Source organism: Oncorhynchus keta, chromosome 7 (genome assembly GCF_023373465.1).
Source record: "Oncorhynchus keta strain PuntledgeMale-10-30-2019 chromosome 7, Oket_V2, whole genome shotgun sequence".
Taxonomy (NCBI): Eukaryota; Metazoa; Chordata; class Actinopteri; order Salmoniformes; family Salmonidae; genus Oncorhynchus; species Oncorhynchus keta.
The window spans coordinates 35,648,057-35,673,590 of record NC_068427.1 but is presented as its reverse complement, the minus strand read 5'-3'; the positions used below and the strand labels follow the sequence as shown (position 1 = coordinate 35,673,590).

The 25,534-nt window shown below is 43.8% G+C and overlaps 1 protein-coding gene across 1 annotated transcript in view; it reads left to right on the top strand.

Moving 5' to 3' along the window:
- Positions 1-25,534, top strand: part of LOC118385852 (low-density lipoprotein receptor-related protein 1B-like) — a 359,442-nt gene that overhangs the window by 322,794 nt on the left and 11,114 nt on the right. The window contains exons 78-85 of the mRNA XM_052521799.1: positions 748-971; positions 1,479-1,585; positions 2,997-3,113; positions 3,736-3,909; positions 9,820-9,945; positions 11,844-12,008; positions 19,202-19,363; positions 20,250-20,424. Of these exons, the coding sequence (XP_052377759.1) occupies positions 748-971; positions 1,479-1,585; positions 2,997-3,113; positions 3,736-3,909; positions 9,820-9,945; positions 11,844-12,008; positions 19,202-19,363; positions 20,250-20,424 (1,250 nt within the window). The remainder of the gene's footprint in view (positions 1-747; positions 972-1,478; positions 1,586-2,996; positions 3,114-3,735; positions 3,910-9,819; positions 9,946-11,843; positions 12,009-19,201; positions 19,364-20,249; positions 20,425-25,534) is intronic.

Genomic DNA, 25,534 nt, shown 5'->3' with positions numbered 1-25,534 from the left:
CCAAATGGATCACATAAAATGTATATGCCATATCTCACAATTGATTGGACTTCACAAATGTTGTATTTTTGGTTTGATAGAATGTTTTATATTTTTCGTAGATTAAATATATTACACAAAGTTCTATCTAGCGCTGCGGCTACTGGAAAGTTTTATAACTGTGATGTAGCTCTAGTTCTACCTCGTTCTCCCTGAGTGAGAGATATACACGCTTTGACAGACAGTCCATCAAGTAGTCAGAGGGGTTTAGAAACATAGATATATTTTCGAAATTTGCCGTTGTTCCCCTTTAATGCAATGAATGTCTCGGACGATTCATTTTTCTCATTTGTAGATATGGCTACTGACAAACTCAAAGAAAGCAAGTAAATTGTTTTATGATTAATGACACACATCTTTCAATTAATTTGGAGATACTATTATTCAAATACCATGATGTACATTGATTTAAAGTTTGAGCCATTGTTGTCTCATTGGAAACATTACTGTATAGAATAACCTGATCATATGCAATACTTCTTACACATTAAGCATAGGCTACTAAACCTAGCATCAAGTATTGGATTAGACATACCGTTATCATGTTTGATAGGGGAAAGAATAGTGAGTGCATCTAAATACGTCAATGGATAACACAATTCTTCACATCTGAATGTTAAACTTTATTTGCCATATTTAATACAAATACCTTGAAAGTCTTTGTAATGTTCACGCTTTCATGTTTACAAGCTCTGATTTTCCTTGCAGTGTTCAGACTTCCGTAGACCGAGGGATGTGTCTGCTGACTGGATTACAGGAAATATCTATTGGACAGACCATTCTCGAATGCACTGGTTCAGCTATTACACAGCTCACTGGACTAAGCTCAGATACTCTATAAACGTGGGCCAGCTCAGAGGGCCAAATTGCACCCGTCTGATAACTGACATTGCAGGAGAGCCGTACGCCATCGCTGTCAACCCACCGCAAGGGTAAGAGCATCCTTTTCATACAATGTTCAATTTCATCATTATGTTGTCACTTTATAACTTTTTGCTTTGTCATTATTTCGTAACTCTGCTGAAGGAAGACGGTTGTGCAATTTTGAAAAATGCATCCAAGATGGTTTCCAAAATGTGTTTTCTTTACTGATTTGTTAAACCATACATACCGTATTTGACAGGGATTCCATAAATATATCAGTGGTTCCAGGGATTCTATAACTATAGCAGGGATTCTATAAGTATAGACAGGTATTACAGGGATTCTATGAGTATAGACAGGGATTATATAAGTATAGACAGGGATTACAGGGATTCTATAACTATAGCAGGGATTCTATAAGTATAGACAGGGATTACAGTGATTCTATAACTATAGCAGGGATTCTATAAATATAGACAGGAATTCCAATCTCTGTGCATTTAATCCCCTGATATCCATTAGACCAGATGCTATGGAGACCCAACAGAAATTACTTGTCTTTGTACCTTCTACAGGATGATGTATTGGACAGTAATAGGTGATCATTCTCATATTGAGGAGTCGGCTATGGATGGGACTATGCGTAGGATATTTTTGGAGAAGAACCTCAGGAGACCAACAGGTATCTACAGTAGAGTGTCTCCTCATGTCACATTAGTATGTTTGATTTAGCTAATATACTGTACCATAGGATAAAAAAAAATCACAATATTGTTCAAGGCAATGACTGTAGGAGTTGGTAAGACAGCAAATACCGATCTGGGACCAGGCTAGAGGATAAAGCTGGTTAAAATAAGGCCATGGAAAAAGTTAATGAGTGTCTCTTGACAGACCAAACCTGTTGTTATGGTCCTGGGGGAGACACTTTGTGCTGATCTAGTTTTTAAAGATGGTTTGGCCTCCTTTAATATCAGGGACCCATGAACTGTCCCCAAGGTAAAAGGAATTCACAATCTGTGTAAAAACGCACACCGATTTAATCACCATGGCAACTTGGGTATTTTATCCGCATGATAGAAATACATAGTAGATTTAACACCAAAAATCTGTAATTAAAAAAATATATATATATATATATGCTGGTATATGCAGTACCAATCAAAAGTTTAGACACATCTACTCATTCAAGGGTTTTTCTGTCACGCCTTGGTCATTGTATTTTGTGTTTTCGTTATATATTTGTTCAGGCCAGGGTGTGACATGGGTTTATTGTGTTGTCGTATTGGGGTTTTTGTAGGCATTGGGATTGTGGTTGATTAGGGGTGTGTCTAGTTTAGGCTTGGCTTCCTGAGGCGGTTCTCAGTCAGAGTCAGGTGATTCTTGTTGTCTTTGATGGGGAACCGTATTTAGGTAGCTGGGGTTTCACTTTGTATTTCGTGGGTGATTGTTCCTGTCTCTGTGTAGTTTCACCAGACAGGCTGTATTAGGTTTTCACGTTCCGTTTGTTGTTTTTGTATTTATTAAGTTATTTCATGTATCGTCATTTGTTTCATTAAAGACATGAGTAACCACCACGCTGCATTTCGGTCCGACTCTCTTTCGACAAACAAAGAAAGCCGTTACATTTTCTTTGTTTTTACTATTTTCTACATGGTATAATAATAGTGAAGACATCAAAACTATGAAATAACGCATATGGAATCATGTAGTAACCAAAAAAGTGTTAAACAAATCCAAATGTGATTATATATTTGAGATTCTTCAAAGTAACCACCCCTTGTCTTGATGACAGTTTTGCACAAACTTTTGACTGGTACTGTATATATCCTGTAGAATGATTCCATTTAAATGTTAATGACTTTCTCTCGGCTGCGTAGGAAGTGAGGTACCAAAAGGACATAGATGAAATAACTGTCAGTTTATGCAGTCTATCCACAGTTTATATGGAATGTTGACAGCTGCAATCCATGCAATTGTGTTCAAATATTTCAAGAACATTGTTTATAATCAGAATGCTCTCAGAATGAAGGCATCCATATTGATCTTTACAAAATTCATGAGGAAAATAAAGCTTGTTCTCTCATCCTCACCAGGTCTGGCCATCGATTACTTCAACCAACGTTTGTACTGGGCTGATCCTGAGCTCTCCGAGATAGGCAGTGTGAGATTGGATGGGTCGGACCCTCTGGTTGCAATCAGGGACAGACACGGTAACACCACCCTGAGAACAAAACAAAGATTTACTTTCCAAGCACATACTAGCTACTGATGTGATCGTTGTTTAATTTCCTCTACATTTTATCAACAAATTGCTACAATAACATAGTGTGTGCATTTGTGTTTAGTGTTTCCCTTAGGATTTTTTCCAGCAACTGTGGCAAAGTTGCATGGGGGGGGGGTAGTGGCCGTGGCCAATGGCACAGTCTACCACCAAAATGTTTAGAGGCCCTCTTGGCTGCAGAGAGAGCATTTTGTTCTTTTAAAGTACATTTCCTGCAATTCTACACATTTTGTCAACACTTATGCCGTGTTTGCATGATATCTGAGTGACTCAAACATTATAACAAAATCAATAGGGCTCCATGACATGACAATTTTTATTCTCCCTGACTCTCTAGTTTTTATTTTGTTAGTTCTCAAAGGAAATTATATAGCTCCATTATCTTGTCTACATACTTTTTATTTGGTTTTAGGCATTTAATTTTGCACTGAAAACATTTTACCATCCAAAATAGGATTTTCGAAAAAAAAAAAAAATTATTTTTTCAGTGTTCATGGTCATATGCTTCTTTCCACCCTGCCTTCATTCTGTTTCCATGGCTGTGTTCCCAGGAATATCCCAGCCGTACAGGATTGACATATTTGAAGACTACATCTACGGGACTGGTCTAAAACATGAAGTCTTCAGAGTTCACAAGTATGGCAAACAGCCTGTGGAGTTTCTCCACTTGGGTCTCGAGAAAACGACCAATGTCCTGATCTCCCACCGATATAAGCAGCAAGATGGTAAATATATCAAATTTACTGCTGTGTTTCAATGGGTAATTTAATGAATACAAATGTTAATAAGGGTCCTGGGTAATGCAGGGAAAGTAGGAGGGTCAGGTGCATAGTGAAAGTACCATTTGAATAGCCTTCAAGCTTAAATGGGGGCAGCAGGTAGCCTAGTGGTTAGAGCGTTGGACTTGTAACCGAGAGGTTGCAAGATTGAATCTCTAAACTGACAAGGTAAAACTCTGTCGTTCTGCCCCTGAACAAGGCAGTTAACTCACAGGCCCTAATTGAATATAATAATTTGTTCTTAACTGATTTGCCTAGGTAAAAAATAGAAGTATAACAATGGCAACTAACATGATATGCCAGTAACATGCCTAACATGATATGACCATTTTGCCGATTTGGTTAGTGATTATTGTCTTATTTCACTGTAGAGCCTTCAGCACTGCTCAATATGCCTCAATATGCCCTCTTGTCCCACCTCCCACACATGCGGTGACCTCACCTGGTTTAATTGATGTCTCCAGAGACAATACCTCTCTCATCGTCACTCAATGCCTTGGTTTACCTCCACTGTATTCACATCCTACCATACCTTTGTCTGTACATTATGCATTGAATCTATTCTACCGCGCCCAGAAACCTGCTCCTTTTACTCTCTGTTCCGAATGTACTAGAAGCGCAGTTCTTATAGCCTTTAGCCGTACCCTTATCCTACTACTCCTCTGGTGATGTAGAGGTTAACCGAGGCCCTGTAGCCCCCAGTACCACACCTATTCCCCAGGTGCTCTCATTTGTTGACTTCTATAACCGTAAAAGCCTTGTATTCATGCATGTTAACATTAGAAGCCTCCTCCCTAGGTTTGTTTTATTCACTGCTTTAGCACACTCTGCCAACCCAGATGTCTTAGCAGTGTCTGAATCCTGGCTTAGGAAGGCCACCAAAAACCCTTACATTTCTATCCCTAACTATAATATTTTCCAACAAGATAGAAGTGCCAAAGGGGGCGGAGTTGCAATCTACTGCAGAGATAGCCTGCAGAGTTCTGTCTTACTATCCAGGTCTGTGCCCAAACAATTTCAGCTACTACTTTTAAAAATCCACCTTTCCAGAAACAAGTCCCTCACCGTTGTCGGTTGCGATAGACCTTCTGCCCCCAGCTGTGCCCTGGACACCACATGAATCGATTGCCCCCCATCTATCTTCAGAGCTCGTGCTGTTTGGTGACCTAAACTGGGACATGCTTAACACCCCAGCCATCCTACAATCTAAGCTTGATGTTCTCAATCTCACACAAATGATCAATGAACCTACCAGGTACAAACCCAAATCTGTAAACATAGGCACCCTCATAGATATCATCCTACCCAACCTGCCCTCCAAATACACCTCTGCTGTCTTCAACCAGGATCTCAGCGAACACTCTCATTGCTTTCATCCATAATGGGTCTGTGTTCAAACGACCAACCCTCATCACTGTCAAACGCTCCCTAAAACACTTCACCGAGCAGGCCTTTTTAATCGACCTAGCCCGGGTATCCTGGAAGGATATTGACCTCATTCCGTCAGTAGAAGATGCCATGTTATTCTTTAAAAGTGCTTTCCTCACAATCTTAAATAAGCATTTCCCATTCAAAAAATGTAGAATCGGGAACAGATATAGCCCTTGGTTCACTCCAGACCCGACTGCCCTTGACCAGCACAGAAACATCCTGTGGCATACTGTATTAGCTTCGAATAGCCCCGCGATATGCAACTTTTCAGGGAAGTCAGGAACCAATATACACAGTCATTTAGGAAAACAAAGGCTAGCTTTCTGAAACAGAAATTTGCATCCTGCAGCACAAACTCCAAAAGGTTTTTGGACACTGTAAAGTCCATGGAGAATAAGAGCACCTCCTCCCAGCTGCCCACTGCACTGAGGCTAGGAAACACTGTCACCACCGATAAATCCACGATAATGGAGAATTTCAATAAGCATTTTTCTACGGCTGGCCAAGCCTCCCCATTTCTTCTTCACCCAAGTCCAGATAGCTGATGTTCTGAAAGAGCTGCAAAATCTGGACCGGTACAAATCAGCAGGGTTAGACAATCTGGACCCTCTCTTTCTAAAATGATCAGCCGAAATTGTTGCTACGACTATTAGTAGCCTGTTCAACCTCTCCTTTGTATCGTCTGAGAACCCCAGAGATTGGAAAGCCGCTGCGGTCATTCCCCTCTTCAAAGGGGGAGACACACTAGACCCAAACTGTTACAGACCTATATCTATTGTACCCTGCCTTTTCTAAGGTCTTCAAAAGCCAAGTTAACAAACAGATCACCGACCGTTTCGAATCCCACCGTAGCTTCTCCGCTATGCAATCTGGTTTCCGAGCTGATCATGGGTGCACGTCAGCCGTGCTCAAGGTCCTAAACGATATCATAACCTCTATCGATAAGAGACAATATAGTGCAGCTGTATTCATAGACCTGGCCAAGGCTTTCGAATCACCACATTCTTATCGGCAGACTCAACAGCCTTCAACAGACTCAACAGACTCAACAGTTTCTTTCTTTTCTCTGTATACATCAATGATGTCACTCTTGCTGCTGGTGATTCTCTGATCCACCTCTACGCAGATGATACCATTCTGTATACTTCTGGCCCTTCTTTGGACACTGTGTTAATAAACCTCCAGACGAGCTTTAATGCCATTTAACTCTCCTTCCGTGGCCTCCAACTGCTCTTAAATGCAAATAAAACTAAATGCATGCTCTTTAACTGATCGCTATCAGCACCTGCCTGCCCATCCAGCATCACTACTCTGGACGGTTCTGACATCTACAAATACCTAGGTGTCTGGTCTGGTTAGGATGTAAACTCTCCTTCCAGACTCACATTAAGCATCTCCAATCCAAAACAATCTAGAACCGGCTTCCTATTTCGTAACAAAGCATCCTTCACTCATGCTGCCAAATATACCCTCGTTAAACTGACTATCCTACCGATCCTTGACTTCGGCGATGTCATTTACAAAATAGCCTCCAACACTGTACTCAGCAAATTGGATGCAGTCTATCACAGTGCCATCCTTTTTGATACCAAAGCCCCATATACTACCCACCACTGTGACAAGTATGCTGTCCTTGGCTGGCCCTCGCTTCATATTCATCGCCAAACCCACTGGCTCCAGATCATCTATAAGTCTTTGCTATTTAAGGCCCCGCCTTATCTCAGCTCACTGGTCACCAAAGCAGCACCCACCTGTAGCAGCAGGTATAGTTCATTGGTCATCCCCGAAAGCCAATTCCTCCTTTGGCCGCCTTTTCCTTCCAGTTCTCTGCTGCCAATGACTGGAAAGAATTGCAAAAATAACTGAAGCTGGAGACTCATATCTCCCTCACTAACTTTAAGCACCAGCTGTCAGAGCAGCTCACAGATCACTGCACCTGTACATAGCCCATCTGTAAATAGTCCATCCAACTACCTCATCCCCATACTGTATTTATTTATTTATTTTGCTCCTTTGCTCTCCAGTATCTCTACTTGCACATTCGTCTTCTGCACATCTATCACTCCAGTGTTTAATTGCTATATTGTAATTACTTCGCCACTATGGCCTATTTATTGCCTTACCTCCCTTATCTTACCTCATTTGCACACACTGTATATAGACGTTTTCTATTGTATTATTGACTGAATGTTTGTTTATTCCATCTGTAACTCTGTGTTGTTGTATGTGTCGAACTGATTTGCTTTATCTTGGCCAGGTCGCAATTGTAAATGAGAACTTGTTCTCAACTTGCCTACCTGGTTAAATAAATGTGAAAAATAATAATAATTTAAACAATAGTAATAACAATGTCGCATTGATATTCTATCTGGTTCACCAACACAGACTGCAGATAACTGTGGGTCCACAGTCTGGATGGAAGTGCAAGAGCTCTGTTTCTTGAGCTAGTTTTTCATTTTCTCAAGTGTGGGACTTGAGTCATTTAATCTCCCATGTTAGGAGCAATCATCCTCTGCCTCTCCACTTCCCTTTTCACTGTAGCTCTCGGGTGCTATTTGTTATCTGTATCGTGTTTAGAGTTGTGGAGCGTCAGGCACTAAAGGGACAGCTGAACCGTTCCCCAAAGACTCAGTAGTCCAGCTTCTGCTGCTACTCTCTGTTTATTATCTATGCATAGTCACTTTACCTCTACCTACATGTACATATTACCTCAATTACCTTGACTAACCTGTGCCCCCGCACATTTACTCTGTGCCGGTACCCCTGTATATAGCCTCGCTACTGTTATTTTATTGGTGCTTTTTACTTATTTGTTATTTTTCTATTTTCTTCTTATTTTTTGTGTGTGTTTTACTTCAGCTTATTTTAGCAAATACTTTCTTGACACTTATTTTCCTTAAAACTGCATTGTTGGTTAAGGACCTGTTGTATTCAGCGCATGTGAAAAATAAAATGAGATTTGATTTTTGTAGCCTACTCTTTGGGCAGCATAAGTTAATGCACAGCTAGCAGAACAGAAAGACCAGGAGTGTTACATGCTGACCAGACCGCACGAGTGCTGATTTTGTCCCCCCACACCAGACGCGATCAGGACACGCAGGTTGAAATATCAAAACAAACTCTGAACCAATTATATTACGGTAATTTGGGGACAGGTTCAAAGCATTAAACATTTATGGCAATTTAGCTAGCTAGCTTGCTGTTGCTAGCGAATTTGTAATGGGATCTAAACATTGGGTTGCTATTTTACCTGAAATGCACAATTTCCTCTACTCCGACAATTAATCCACAGATAAAAACAGTAGACCCAAATTTGTTTCTAGTCATCTCTCCTCCTTCCTTCAGGCTTCTTCTTCTTCTTTGGACTCAGTTCATCTTTCAATCACCCACGTGGATATATGCTCCTAAAATCCAATGAGGAGATGGCACGTGGGTAAATGCTCCTAAAAAACAGTGAGGAGATGGGAGAGGCAGTTCTTGCAGCATGTCGAGCATCACAAATAGAATCAAATTCTATTTTAGTGCCTGACTAAGCAATAATTGAATAACATGTATGTGTACATTTATTTTGCAATGCACGCGACGAGTCCGGTCTGGCCAGCATTTGCTGTTGTTTTGATGTCTTCAGCAGAACACATGGACACCCATTCTTTCGCTAGCTTTGAACCACGATGATCTCTATCACCCCAAACACAACAAATTGTTTTTTTTGTTGTTGTTATTATTGAAAACCCAAGGCTTACAAGGACTTATTTGAGGAATATGGCAGCATGTTGCTGATGTGGTGCATACCAAAGCAGTGTTCACTAACAGGAAAGGAAAGGGGGATACCTAGTCAGTTGTGCAACTGAATGCATTCAACTGAAATGTGTCTTCCACATTTAACCCAATCCCTCTGAATCAGAGAGGTGCGAGGTGCAGCCTTAATCGACATCTATGTCATCGGCGCCCGGATATAGTAGTCCTTTGGGACCAGGAATTGAGTGGAATATGGACCACATTTCTTGTTGATTCTGAATAGAAATACATTTGTGCACAGTATTAACTAAATCCATAAGGTGTAGCCTCTTCCCTGTGTGTTTGCCTCAGAATGTTTAATGGAACAATAGTAATAAAGGAGTGGATGTTCTTTATTTGAAGACTGTATTGAAGCTTCAGCTTGAATGATAAATCTTCTTGGCATTAACATTTTTTAAATTTAACTAGGCAAGTGACTTAAGAACAGATTGTTATTTACAATGATGGCCTACCCCAGCCAAACCCGGCTGATGCTGGGCCAATTGTGAGCCGCCCTATGGAACTCCCAATCACGGGCAGATGTGATACAGCATGTACTTGAAACAGGGACTGTAGTGGCTCCTCTTGCACTGAGATGCAGTGCCTTAGACCACTGTGCCATTTTGTTTGTCTCTTGTCTTTCTGCAGCGGTCAACCCGTGCCTGAGAATGAACTGTGACTTCATGTGTCTACTGAACCCAACGGGCGCCACCTGCACCTGTCCAGAAGGGAAGGTACTGGTCAACGGCTCTTGCAATGATGTCAATGTCTCAGGTAAGCTCGTCAAGACCCCTGCTTAGACCTCACCTACTGCCTACAAATGTAATTTCACCTCTAAAACTGCTACAATAGCAAGACCCAGCTGAGAAGGAACTTGGCCAAGTAAAATTTTTCTGAATCGCTCAGCATTTTGTGTACAGTCGTGGCCAAAAGTTTCGAGAATGACACAAATATACATTTTCACAAAGTCTGCTGCCTCAGTTTATATGATGGCCATTTGCATATACTCCAGAATGTTATGAAGAGTGATCAGATGAATTTCAATTAATTGCAAAGTCCCTCTTTGCCATGCAAATGAACTGAATCCCCCAAAAACATTTCCACTGCATTTCAGCCCTGCCACAAAAGGACCAGCTGACATCATGTCAGTGATTCTCTCGTTTACACAGCTGTGAGTGTTGACGTGGACAATGCTGGAGATCACTCTGTCATGCTGATTGAGCTCGAATAACAGACTGGAAGCTTCAAAAGGACGGTGGTGCTTGGAATCATTGTTCTTCCTCTGTCAAACATGGTTACCTGCAAGGACACACGTGCCATCATCATTGCTTTGCGCAAAAAGGGCTTCACAGGCAAAGATATTGCTGCCAGTAAGATTGCACCTAAATCAACCATTTATCGGATCATCAAGAACTTCAAGGAGAGCGTTTCAATTGTTGCGAAGAAGGCTTCAGGGAGCCCAAGAAAGTCCAGCAAGCGCCAGGACCGTCTCCTAAAGTTGATTCAGCTGCAGGATCGGGGCACCACCAGTACAGAGCTTGCTCAGGAATGGCAGCAGGCAGGTGTGAGTGCATCTGCACGCACAGTGAGGCGAATACTTTTGGAGGATGGCCTGGTGTCCAGAACGGCAGCAAAGAAGCCACTTCTCTCCAGCAAAAACATCAGGGACAGACTGATATTCTTCAAAAGGTGCAGGGATTGGACTGCTGAGGACTGCTGAAGTCATTTTCTCTGATGAATCCCCTTTCCGATTGTTTGGGGCATCCGGAAAAAAGCTTGTCCGGAGAAGACAAGGTGAGCGCTACCATCAGTCCTGTGTCATGCCAACAGTAAAGCATCCTGAGACCATTAATGTATGGGGTTGCTTCTCAGCCAAGGGAGTGGGCTCACTCACAATTTTGCCGAAGAACACAGCCCTGAATAAAGAATGGTACCAAAACATCATCCGAGAGCAACAATCCAGGAACAGTTTGGTGACGAACAATGCCTTTTCCAGCATGATGCAGCACCTTGCCATAAGGCAGAAGTGATAACTAAGTAGCTCGGGGAACAAAACATCAATATTTTGGGTTCATGGCCAGGAATCTCCCCAGACCTTAATCCCATTGAGAACATGTGGTCAATCCTCAAGAGGCAGGTGGAAAAACAAAAACCCACAAATTCTGACAAACTCCAAGCATTGATTATGCAAGAATGGGCTGCCATCGGTCAGGATGTGGCCCAGAAGTTAATTGACAGCATGCCAGGGTAAATTGCAGAAGTCTTGAAAAAGAAGGGACAACACTGCAAATATTGACTCTTTGCATCAACCTCATGTAATTGTCAATAAAAGCCTTTGACACTTATGAAATGCTTGTAATTATACTTCAATATTCCATAGTAACATCTGACAAAAATATGTAAAGACACTGAAGCAGCAAACTTTGTAGAAATTAATATTTGTGTCATTCTCAAAACTTTTGGCCACGATTGTCCTTCAAAAGAAGACTTGAAATTATAGCATAAGACGACATGCTTATGCAATATCAACCTCTTTTTACTGGCCCAGGGCTAAATTCATGTCTCTGTAGACACTGATCATATTCATAGTTTACAAATAAAAGCTACTTCAAAAACCTGTGTACAAGATCATCATAATTGAACATACTGTACTGTGTCTTGATGTGTTAAAGGCGAGCTGTGTCGGCCACCGTGTGAGAACGGCGGGCGCTGCCTTGCCAATGAGAAAGGGGACTGGCGCTGCTACTGCTGGCCTGACTTTTCTGGAGAACACTGTGAGGTCAATCACTGCACCGACTACTGCCTCAATGGAGGCACTTGCATGGGCTCACCGCTGGGTGAGTCTGCTGTTAATATCCATCCATATATTGATTGGTGGATGGCTGGATTTAACAAAAATAGTACAGAACACTTGAGTTTTACTTTATGTCTCTTTACTACAAACCAGTCAACCGGTTACATAATGCATGCAAAAGGGCAATTATTCACAACATCTCAGTCTCTTACCACTGATGGACTGTGTGGACTCACAAGAGAAATTACCCATAGAGATAGATACATTTGGATTACTGTGGTTTCCTGACCATTACTCAAATAAATAATACATGTTGCGAAGGTTTGTGTAAATGCTAAATCGCTTCATGGATTGCAAGAAAGGCATTTCACTGTACTTGTGCATGTGACATTAAAACGTGAAACAAAAAAGTCAATTTTAGAGAGTGTGCTAAATATAATACGTGAATGTTGAATGCTGACATAAATAACATAAATGCGGTGATTGAACCATTTTAATGCTCCTGTCATGACTGGGGTAGATACAGTGCCTTGACTTTTTCCACATTTCCGTTTTATTACATTACAGCCTTATTCTAAAATGGATTAAATCTATTTTTCCCCTCATCAATCTACACACAATACCCCAAAATGACAAATCAAAAACTGTGTGCAAATGTATTAAAAATGTAAATATTACATTTACATAAGTATTCAGACACAATGTACAGAGACTACTCTGTACATTGTTGAAGCACCTTTGACAGTGATTACAGCTTAGAGTCTTTTCGGGTATGACTATAAGCTTGGCACACCTGTATTTGGTGAGTTTCTCCCATTCTTCTCTGCAGCTCCTCTCAAGCTCTGTCAGGTTGGATGGGAAGCGTCGCTGCACAGCTATTTTCAGGTTTCTCCAGAGATGTTTGATTGGATTCAAGTCTGGGCTCTGGCTGGGCCACTCAAGGACATTCAGAGACTTGTCCCAAAGGCACTCCTGCGTTGTCTTGGCTGTGTGCTTAGTGTTGTTGTTCTGTTGGAAGGTGAACTTCCAGTCTCTGAGCGAGGTCCTGAGAGGTCCTGAGCGCTCTGGAACAGGTTTTCATCAAGGATCTCTCTGTACTTTGCTCAGTTCATATTTCCCTCGATCTTGACTAGTCTCCAAGTCCCTGTCACTGAAACACATCCCCACAGCATGAAGCTGCCACCACAATGATTCACCGTAGGGATGGAGACAGGTTTCCTCCAGGCGTGACGCTTGGCATTCAGAGAATACTGTTTCTCATGGTCTGAGAGTCCTATAGGTGCCTTTTGACAAACTCCATGCGGGCTGCCATGTGCCTGAGGACTGGCTTACGTCTTGCCACTCTAACATAGAGGCCTGAATTGGTGAAGTGCTGCAGAGATGGTTGTCCTTCTGGAAGGTTCTCCCATCTCCACAGAAGAACTCTGGAGCTCTGACAGAGTGACTTGGTCATCTCCCCCGATTGTTCAGTTTGGTCGGGCGGCCAGCTCTAGGAAGAGTCTTGGTGGTTCCAAACTTCTTCCCTTTAAGAATGATGGAGGCCACTGTGTTCTCAGGGTCCTTCAATGCTGCAGAAATGTTTTGGTACCCTTCCCCAGATCTGTGGCTCGACGCAATCCTGTCTCAACGCTCTACGGACAATTTCTTAGAACTAATGGCTTGGTATTTGCTTTGACATGCACTTTCAACTGTGGGACAAAACAAATGGAAAATGAAACTGGGATCGGTGGTGAGTAGAAAACAGGTGACGTCGACTGCCGAATTCCGCCCGAACAAGGAGAGGTGACCAACTTCGGAAGTCGTGACAGTACCCCTCCCTTGACGCACGGCTCAAGCAGCCCGCCGACACTGTCCTCGGGGACGACCCGCAGGACGAGGCGCAGGGTGATCCGGGTGGAGACGGTGAAACTCCACCAGCACCTAGTATCTCTCCCCCGGACCGTACCCCTTCCACTTCACGAGGTACTGAAGGCACCTCGCCCGACGCCTTGAGTCCATGATGGCTCGAACAGCATACGCCGGGACCCCCTCGATGTCCAGAAGGGGCGGAGGAACCTCCCGCACCTCAGATTCCTGAAGCGGACCAGCCACCACCGAGGAGAGACACATGGAATGAGGGATTAATACGGTAATCAGTGGGAGCTATAATCTATAACAAACCTTGTTCAGTCTCCTCAGGACTTTGAATGGCCCTACAAACCGCAGACCCAGCTTCCGGTAGGGCAGGCGGAGGGGCAGGTTTCGGGTTGAGAGCCAGACCCGGTCCCCAGGCGCGAACACCGGGGCCTCACTGCGGTGGCACTTGCCTTCTGCCGCCTGATGGCCCGTTGCAGGGGCACATGGGCAGCGTCCCATGTCTCCTCCGAGCGCCTAAACACTCATCCACCGCAGGTGCCTCAATCTGGCTCTGATGCCACGGTGCCAGAACCGGCTAATAACCTAGTACACATTTGAAAGGAGATAGGTTAGTGGCGGAGTGAGTTCTGGGCCATCTCTGCCCAGGGGATGAATGCCGTCCACTCCCCTGGGCAGAAACCTACCCCCATTCTGGTTAACTCTCTCCACCTGCCCGTTACTCTCGGGATGAAAACCCGAGGTGAGGCTGACCGAGACCCCCAGACGTTCCATAAACGCCCTCCAAACCCTGGACGTGAACTGGGGATCCCGATCAGGCACCCCGTAGTGCCAAAAGACGTGGGTGAACAGGTCCTCCGCAGTCTGTAGGGCCGTAGGGAGACCGGGCAAAGGAAGGAGACGGCAGGACTTAGAAAACCGATCCCCCAGGACCAGGATCATGGTGTTTCCTTGTGACGGAGGAAGATCTGTCAAGAAATCCACCAATAGGTGTGACCACAGCAGTTGTGGAACTGTTAGGTGTTGTAATTTCCCTCGGGGCAGGTGTCTAGGTGCCTTGCACTGAGCGCACACCGAGCAGGAGAAAACATAAACACTCACGTCCTTAGCCAGGGTAGACCACCAGTACTTCCCACTAAGACAGCACACTGTCCGACCAATGCCAGGATGACCAGAGGAGGGTGACGTGTGGGCCCAACAGATCAAACGGTCGCGGACAGCAGACGGAACATACAGACGTTCAACTGGACACTGGGTGGGAGTGGGCTCTGTACGTAACGCACGCTCAATGTCCGCGTCCAACTCCCACACCAACGGTGCCACCAGGCAAGAAGCCGGAAGTATGGGAGTGGGATTCGTGGACCGATCCTCTGTGTCATACTGCCTTAACATTCTGGGAATCTGGTCTGTAGGATAGGGTGAAAACAAAACGGGTGAAAAACATGGCCCGGGGGTTCATTCTCCTCGCCGCCCGGATGTACTCCAGATTGCGGTGGTCAGTCCAAATAAGAAAAGGGTGTTTAGCCCCCTCAAGCCAATGCCTTCACGCCTTCAGAGCCTTGATGACAGTCAACAGCTCGCGGTCCCCCACATCATAATTACACTCAGCCGAGCTGAGCCTCTTCGAAAAGAAAGCACATGGGCGGAGTTTTGGTGGCGTACTCGAGCGCTGAGACAGCACAGCTCCTATCCCAGCCTCGGACGCGTCCACTTCCACTATAAATGCCAAGGAGGGATCAGGATGAGCCAGCACTGGAGCCGAGGTAAACAGAGTCTTCAGGTGACCAAAAGCCCTGTCTGCCCCAGCTGACCACTGCAGTCGCACCGGTCCCCCCTTCAGCATTGAGGTAATGGGAGCCGCTACTTGACCAAAGCCCCGGATAAACCTCCGGTAGTAGTTGGCAAGCTCTAAGAAGCGCTGCACCTCCTTTACCGTGGTTGGAGTTGGCCAATTACCCACGGCTGAAATGCGTTCACACTCCATCTCCACCCCTGACGCGCAAAGGCGGTACCCTAGGAAAGAGACGGACTGATGGAAGGACAGTACAGGTCATGCTCCAACAGTTGACCAAGCACCCTGCGCACCAGGGACACATTCTCGGCGCACGTAGCTGAGTATATCAGAATGTCATCGATGTACACCACTACACCCTGCCCGTGCAGGTCCCTGAAAATCTTGTCTACAAAGGACTGTAAGACTGCTGGACCATTCATCAACCCGTACGGCATGGCAAGGTACTCATAGTGCCCAGAGGTGATACTAAATGCCGTTTTCCACTCATCCCCCTCCCGGATCCGCACCAGATTGTAAGCGCTCCTGAGATCCAATTTTGTGAAGAAGCACGCCCCGTGCATTGACTCTATCGCACTGGCTATGAGAGGCAGCGGGTAACTACCTCACCGTGATCTGATTGATACCTCGATAGTCAATACACGGGCGTAAACCTCCATCCTTCTTCTTCACAAAAAAGAAACTCGAGGAGGCAGGTGAAGTGGAAGGCCGAATGTATTCCTGCCCCAGAGATTCTGAGATATGTTTCCATAGCCGCCGTCTCCTCCTATGACAGAGGATACACGTGACTCCTGGGAAGTGCTGCATCTACCAGCAGATTTATCTCACAATCCCCCCATCGATGGGGGGAAGCTGCACCTGAATGTACTAGCGCTTTATGCTGGGAATGCGGGGAAAACTATGCAGGGAAATTTTATGAACACAGACATGTGAGCAACAGGGAGCTCTGGGTGAGTCGGGTGCCTACTCACCTGGGATGATCCAACAGTGAGCCTGCTACCTCGACTCCCTGGAGAAACTCCCCAGCACCGACCAGCAGTGTGTCGTTTGCGGCCACAGGTGGTGTAGGGAATGGCCCCCCTCTGGTCCCCCTCAGAGCAGCACCTCCTAGCTCCATAGGTGTCGGATCGGAGGTGCTGGGGGATGTAACTGATGGACCCCGATCCGGACGTCCATGGGAGGCCAACAGGTTATCCAGCCGGATGGATAGGTCCACCAGCTGGTCAAATGTAAGTGTGGTGTCCCTGCAGGCTAGCTCCCGACGAATGTCCTCGCGTAGACTACACCTGTAGTGGTCGATCAGGGCCCGCTCATTCCATCCCGCGCCGGCGGCCAGAGTTTGAAAGTCCAGTGCAAAGTCTTGTGCGCTCCTCATTCCCTGTATAAGATGAAACAAGTGTTCCTGCGCAGCTCTCCCTTCAGATGGATGATCGAAAACCGCCCGGATGCGGTGAGTAATCCTCATAGTTGTCCAAGGTCGCTCCTTCACTTCCCCAGACACCGTTGGCCCATTCAAGCGCTTTCCCAGATAGACAGGAGATGAGGGCTTTCACATTCTCGCGTCCCGATGGAGCCGGTTGCCAGGTAGAGCTCCAGCTGGAGTAGGAACCCCTGGCACCCGGCAGCCGTCCCATCATATTCCCTCTGGAGCGCATGCCAAATCCCACTGGGTCCAGGTGAAGGAGGGGAGGACAGTGGTGTGGGTTGTTGTGGGAGCTGGGGTGATGATGATGGAGTTGCTGGAAAACGCCCTCTCTCCCATCGCTCCATGGTTTGCAGCACGCGATACATGGCTGTGCCGAAATTTTGCAACATAGTCGCGTGCCTCTGGATGCACTCCTCCACAGGTAGAGGAGGGCTGTGTGCACCTGCTGACTCCATTAGGTCGGTTGCGTTTTTCTGTCAAAAGTCTAGGTGATGCTGGTAAGGCAGAGTCAGGCTCAGGACACAGAGATGAATAATAACCGTAACTTTACTCAAAAACAATATTCCATGAAAGAGAAAAATAATGCAGTTCACAAAACGAAACAACTTGACAATAACAAACACGCATAAAAACAAGGGGGAAACCAGAGGGTTAATTAGGGAACAATGATATTGGAATGGAAACCAGGTGTGTACAATGAAGACAAAACAAATGGAAAATGAAACGTGGATCGGTGGCGAGTAGAAAAAAGGTGACGTCGACCGCCGAACGCCGCCCGATCAAGGAGAGGGACCAACTTTGGCAGAAGTCGTGACAGGGATCTTATACAGACAGGTGTGTGCCTTTCCAAATCTCATCCAATCAATTGCATTTACCACAGGTGTACTCCAATCAAGTTGTTGACACATCTCAATTATGATCAATGGAAACAGGATGCACTTTCGAGTCTGCTCAATTTCGAGTCCCATAGCAAAGGGAATTAATACTTATGTAAATAAGGTATTTCAGTTTTTTATTTTTCAGAAATGTCCAAAAACCTGTTTTCACTTTGTCATTATGGGAATATTGTTTGTAGATTGATGAGGTAAAAATGTAATGTAATCCTTTTTAGAGTAAGGCTGTAACGTAACAAAATGTTGAAAAAGTCAAGGCAAATTGTTTCCGAATGCACTGCACAGTATTTTAGAGACTGGTCTACGACTTTTGTGTTGAATCTTTTAGTCTGGGAAGTGAAATGTTTGCCCTTAAAACATATTTTCTCATCACCTCGTAATACATGTGTCATCTTTCATAAAATACTTTAACTTGCAACAATCTCTGGCCATTCTATTCACAATATCTAAGTACACTCTTGCCCAGGGGGAATGAAGACCAGGTATTTGATAGTTTAGGAATAATATTTGAAAACATGATCTCAGTCAATTGACTTCAAGCTGTCAGTCTTTTTTTATTATGACAGCAGTATTTGGCTAGTGAGCTTGACAGGTGCGTGATATGTGATATGCAATAACTTATTCATATGTGAGTGAAGCAAAGTGAGTATCGCAGCAGTATTTTAAATTATTTGGAGAGTTGCAGGCAAGTTTAGTTTTTTCTTTGTTGATGATCAGTCTTATTTTTTGGTTCACTCGCCCAGTCAGTGCTTTGTGTTATATGTCCAATGCAGTCAAAGAGGAGTGAAAAAAAGTGATGGGATATTTGTTCTGCTGCTGGGCATACAGGCACTGACTGTTCGGCATTCATGCTTTGCGACTGACTGATTTTTCATAAAGTAAGAGGTTTCGCTGTGTTGAGCAGGCTTGGGGAGTATTGCTCTTAATGAGCGATGGAAGCTGAGCTTGGGAGAGCTTACTGTCAAATGTTTTTCCTCAAGTACCCCAGTTTGGGGATAAGGAGAACAGGCCTCACTGGAGGCAGTCACTGTTATCAATTAAATGACTGGAAATATTTCAATTATATCTCTCTGACCTCCAGGGACCTTGTGTTATTAAGAATCCGCTATCTTTGGTTTTTCGGATGCTTGATACTCAGCTTTAGGAACAAGAACACACAGCCTTAAAAACATTTGAGTTGATAACCATGCACATAATTGTCAGCCAAACTTCTCTTCTCTCCCCATTTCTCCCACCCTCTCCTTCCTTCGACCTCTCCTGTCCCCCTCCAGGCAAGCCAACGTGTCGGTGCCCTGTAGGGTTTACAGGTCCATTCTGTGAGAAGCGGGTGTGTGATAACCACTGTCTGAATGGTGGTACCTGTGATGTCAGCTTAGGGAACCAGCCGGTGTGCCGCTGCATGGCAGAGTATACTGGAGACCGCTGTCTTTACCGTGAGTAAAGGGATCCAATTGCATATTGACTCTAGGAGTTGCCCAGTGTTTCTCGTGGTGGTCATCTATAGCTTTGTTTGTAGAGCATGGCTCTTGCAATGCCAAGATAGTGGGTTTGTCTTCTGGGACCACCCATACATAAAACATGTATGCATGCATTACTGTAGCTCGTTTGGATAAAAGTGTCTGCTAAATGGCATCTATTGTATTGATGTCAAAATATATCTTGGAGGGCCACATTTATATTGAAAGTGGTATAGAGAGCCTCTGATTTGTTATGAGGGGAACAGCCCCCCCCCCCCCTCCTTCGTCACACTCTAGAAATCAGACGTTTTTTCAGTTTTTCATCTTTAAGGTTCCAACAACAACAAGAAAGTCTAAATGAGAAAAAAACGGGGGGGAAACTATTTGTTTTACCAGAAAGGGCAATTCCTTCTTAGCTACAAATACCACGTTTGGGCGAGAGAGTAATTATAAATGCCCCTCTAAACAACGTCTGGGGGTTTCTGTGCTGCACTGATAAAATATGGCGTTCTCTTATGTAGGCTTTGTCATTATAAATTGTGAGGAAAACAATTTCAACTGACACTATTAGTGCATTCCAACTGTTACTTGCCCAAGGGGTGATACGTTTTCATCTATGGATGAGATGCCATTTGTTGCAGATAATTAAGTCTCATTAAAAGCCTGTGAAATTCTAATCAAACCAGCTAAAACTATGCTCCGTTTCCTCATTATGAAATGCACCTCTCTCTCCCTCTCTCTCTCCCTCTGTCTCAATATCCCTCCCTCCCTCCTTCCATCTCACTGTCTCTGTCTCTCTATCTATCTAATTCTCTCTCTCCATGTCTCTTTCTCTTTCCTCTGTTCTTTCTCTCCTCTGCAGACATCTGCCACCACTACTGTGTAAACTCCAAGGCCTGTACATTGTCCAGTAGTGGCCATGTAGAGTGTGTGTGTCCGGTCAGATACGAGGGAAACAAATGTGAGGTGGATAAGTGCCTGAGGTGCCATGGAGCACCTTGCCTCGTCAACGATGATACAGCAGATGTGGTCTGCAAGTGAGTTACAACATTACTTTATATTCTGTGTTGGGTAAACACCTTACACAGTAAAACCAAGTGATTACTATCTGCACACATAAATATACTCTCCTCTGTTACACTTTTTACATGTGTCAAGGCATTTCAAATTTAATTTCAGAACATAAACACTAGAACGGAGTCAATCACCACCTTCCGGAGACACCTGAAACCCCACCTCTTTAAGGAATACCTAGGATAGGATAAAGTAATCCTTCTCACCCCCCCCCCTTAAAATATTTAGATGCACTATTGTAAAGTGGCTGTTCCACTGGATGTCATAAGGTGAATGCACCAATTTGTAAGTCGCTCTGGATAAGAGCGTCTGCTAAATGACTTAAATGTAAATGTAAACATGTTTATTTTCTGTATCAGTTTTTAAACACATGAACATGTTTATAAAGCACAAGTTGTTAAGGTTTAAACACTGGGGGTGTTGTTTTAACTGGACGTGAAGATGTATTTGCATATTTCCCAGCATGCTTTTCGAGTGAATTTGAGAGATACAGTACGCACCCATGACTGTGTTTGATAGTGACAGAGAGATAGTTGTTGAATTCATTATGTTTCATATGACAAGCCTTCACCAAGTGAATGTTTAAGTAGATGTTCCAATTAAAACCAACATACAGTGCCTTTGGAAAGTATTTAGACCTCTTGACTTTTTCCACATTTTCTTAAATTACAGCCTTATTCTAAAATGAAAAAATATATAAAAAACTACATGCAATACCCATAATGACAAAGCAAAAAAAGGTTGAGCTCATTGCATCCTGTTATCCATTGATTATCCTTAAGATGTTTCTACAACTTCATTGGAGTCCACTTGTGGTAAATCCAATTGAATGGACATGATTTGAAAAGGCACACACCTGTCTATATAAGGTTCCACAGTTGACAGTTCATGTCAGAACAAAAACCAAGTCATGAGATCGAAGTAATTATCTATAGAACTCCGAGACAGGATTGTGTCGAGGCACAGATCTAGGAAGGCTACCAAAAATGTCTGCAGCGTTGAAGGTCTCCAAGAACACAGTGGCGTCCATCATTCTTCTTAGTGCTGGCCACCCGGCCAAACTGAGCAATTAAGGTAAGGGAGGTGACCAAGAACCCGATGTTCACTCTTACAGAGCTCCAGAGAGCTTCTGTGGAGATGGGAGAACCTTCCAGAAGGACAACTATCTTTGCAGCACTCCACCAATCAGCCTTTATGGTAGTGGCCAAACGGATGCCACTCCTCAGTAAAAGGCACATGACAGCCAGCTTGGAGTTTACCAAAAGGCACCTAAAGACTCTCAGACCATGAGAAACAAGATTCTCTGGTCTGATGAAAACAAGATTGAACTCTTTGGCTTGAATGCCAAATGTCACGCCTGTAGGAAACCTGGAACCATCCCTACAGTGAAGCATGGTGGTGGCAGCATCATGTTTTGGGGATGTTTTTCAGTGGCTGGGACTGGGAGACCAGTTAGGATTGTGGCAAAGGTGAACAGAGCAAAGTACAAAGAGATCATTGATCAAATCAAATGAAATGTTATTTGTCACATGCGCCGAACAGGTGTAGTAGACCTTACCGTTAAATGCTTACTTACAAACCCTTAACCAAGAATGCAGTTCAAGAAATAGAGTTAAGAAAATATTTACTAAATAAACTAAAATAAACAAAAAAGCAACACAATAAAATAAAAATAACGAGGTAAAATACAGCGGGTACGGGTACAGAGTCTTGTCACGCCCTGACCCGAGAGAGCCTTTTTATGTCTCTATTTTGGTTTGTTCAGAGTGTGATTTGGGTGGGCTTTCTATGTTCTGATTTTCTATGTTTTCTATTTCTTTGTGTTTGGACGGGTATGGTTCTCAATCAGGGACAGCTGTCTATCGTTGTCTCTGATTGGGAATCATACTTAGGCAGCCTTTTTCCCTTTTGGTTTTGTGGGTAGTTGACTTTGTTAGAGGCATTATAGCCAAAGTTAAGCTTCACGGTCGTTTCCTTGTTTTGTTGGCTACATTTTCTATAAATTAAAGGAATATGTACGCTCACCACTCTGCACTTTGGTCCACTTCTTACGACGCCGGTGACAAGTCTATGTGCGGGGTACAGGTCAGTCGAGGTAATTTGTACGTGTAGGTAGTGGTAAAGTGACTAGGCATAGATAATAAACTGGGAGTAGCAGCAGTGTGAAGGAAAAAGGAAACCGCACACTGCTCTTGGTAGTATCACTGATATTTCATAAGCTTACGTATCGGCTTCACGGCCTTCATCAGAGCTTCTGTGAGTTTAAAAAAAATTTGCACCCTTATGTAGATCTAGCCCCTCCCACATCCGTTCCACGCATCGAATGGGGATGGAAGCAAAGGAAAAACAAATAAGTGCTACCAGGGTAGCAGCAGTGTAAAAACAAAGGGTAGGGAAGGGGTGTGATGGGTGGCCATTTGATTAATTGTTCAGCAGTCTTATGGCTTAGGGGTAGAAGCTGTTAAGGAGTCTTTTGGACCTAGACTTGGTGCTCTGGTACAGCTTGCCGTGCGGTTGCAGAGAGAACAGTCTATGACCTGGGTGACTGGAGTCTTGGTCCCTGTGGTGTACTGGGTTGTACACACTACCCTCTGAAGCGCCATATGGTTGGATGCCGAGCAGTTGCCATACCAGGTGGTGATTCAACCGGTCAGGATGCTCTCGATGGTGCAGCTGTAGAACGTTTTGAAGATCTGGGGACCCATTACAAATATTTTTTTCGTCTCCAGAGGGGCAAAATGTGCTGTTGTGTCCTCTTCACGACTGTCTTGGTGTGTTTGGATCACAATAGTTTATTGGTGATGTGGACACCAAAGAACTTGAAACTCTCGACCCACTCCACTACAGCCCTGTCGATGTTAATTGGGCTTGCTCGGCCCTCCTTTTCTTGTAGTCCGCGATCAGCTCCTTTGTCTTACTCACATTGAGGGAGAGGTTGTTGTCCTGGCACCATTCTGCAAGGTTTCTGGCCTTCTCCCTATAGGCTGTCTCATTTTTGTCGGTGATCCGGCCTACCACTGTTGTATCGTCAGCAAACTTAATGATGCTGTTGGAGTCGTGCTTGGCCACGCAGTCGTCGATGAACAGGGAGTACAGAAGGGGACCAGCGTGGCAAATGTGTTGTTACCTACCCTTACCACCTGGGAGCAGCCAGTCAGGAAGTCAAGGATCCAGTTGCAGATGGAGGTGTTTCGTCCCAGGGTCCTTAGTTTAGTGATGAGCTTTGAGGGCACTATAGTGTTGAATGCTGAGCTGTAGTCAATGAACAGCATTCTTACACAGGTGTTCCTTTTGTCCAGGTGGGGAAGGGCAGTGTGGAGTGCAATTTGAGATTACGTTCATCTGTGGATCTTTTGGGGCGGTATCCGATTTGGAGTGGGTCTAGTGTTTCTGGAATGATGGTGTTGATGTGCGTCATGACGAGCCTTTCAAAGCACTTCATGGCTACCAACGTGAGTGCTTCATGCGGTAGTAATTTAGGAAGGTTACCTTCACTTTCTTGGGCACAGGGACTATGTTGGTCTGCTTGAAACATCTAGGTATTACAGACTTGGTCAGGGAGAGGTTGGAAATGTCAGTGAAGACACTTGCCAGTTGGTCCGCATGTGCTCTGAGTACACATCCTTGTTGTCTGTCTGGCCCCGCGGCTTGAGAGGATCTGCAGGAAAAAAATTGAAAACTACCCAAATACAGGTGTGCCAAGCTTGTAGCATCATACCCAAGAAAGCTCGAGGCTGTAATCTCTGCCAAAGGTGTGTCAACAAAGTACAGATTAAAGGGTCTGAGTACTTATGTAAATATGATATTTCAGTTTTTATTTTTCCTAAATTAGCAAACATTTCTTAACCTGTTTTTGCTTTGTCATTATGAAGTATTGTGTGTAAATTGATGAGGAGAAAAAAAAACAATTTAATCAATTTTAGAATAAGGCTGTAACGTAACCAAATATGGAAAAAGTCAAGGGGTCTGAATACTTTCCAAAGGCACTGTATAATGCTTTTCATAAGACATTTAGTTTAGGCCTAATTATCATCAACATTGTGGTCTCAAAATCCTGGCACATGGGCAACATCAGACCTCCAAGTGACAATATGCTTGTTACTGAAATTATCAGTAATTCCTATCGGAATCTTGTCAGAGGAAGGATAGCCAACAGTTGGAAAATTTTATCACCCACAAGCTACACTAAGTGTGACTGCTGTGGTGAACTACTTAATAACTAGATTACCGAAACCATCTAAACTGGAACAACCATCTCAATAACAACAAGTCCAACAACAATTCCAACCCCTTACAGATTGCATTAGTTTTTGAAAATGTTTAGTTATTTATCTTTCTATAGTATAAGATCCATTAATCAATCAATGTGCATGAGGAAACATATATTTTAAAACAACCTATTCTAAAAATCTGTTTTCAGAAATGAATTCGAGTAACAACATCACCCGATTGAAAAGCTTTCTTGAATCAAATGTTCAGTTGGGAAGAAATGTAGATAAGGTAACAGACATTCTTAACGCTGATCTGAATAAAAGAAAATCACACATTTCTTAACCCTTTTTCGTGATATCCAATTGGTAGTTACAGTCTTGTCCCATCTCTGCAACTCCTGTACCAACTCGGGAGAGTCGAAGATCGGGAGCCACTTGTCCTTCGAAACATGACCCTGCCAAGCTGCGCTGTTCACTTAACCTGGAATCTAGCCGCACCAATGTGTCGGAGGAAACACTGTACAACTCGCGACCGAAGTCAACATGCATTAATCTTGCATTCTAAACATCTGTGTTTAAGATGAGAACTCTTACTGGCAAATCTAATGTTGAAGTTTTAAACACTGACGTTTAGGTTATAAACGTGTCACATGTTTCATGGTTTTACTGTGTAGAGCTAATGCTTGATATACTGTAGTTGAATAGTCTTCCATCCAAAGATTTTACCGACGTATTTTCGATGGTTAAAGTTTTTATTTATTTTATTTTATTGAACCTTTATTTAATTAGGCAAGTCAGTTAAGAACAAATTCTTATTTACAATGACGGCCTACCAAAAGGTAAAAGGTTTTGTCCAAATATA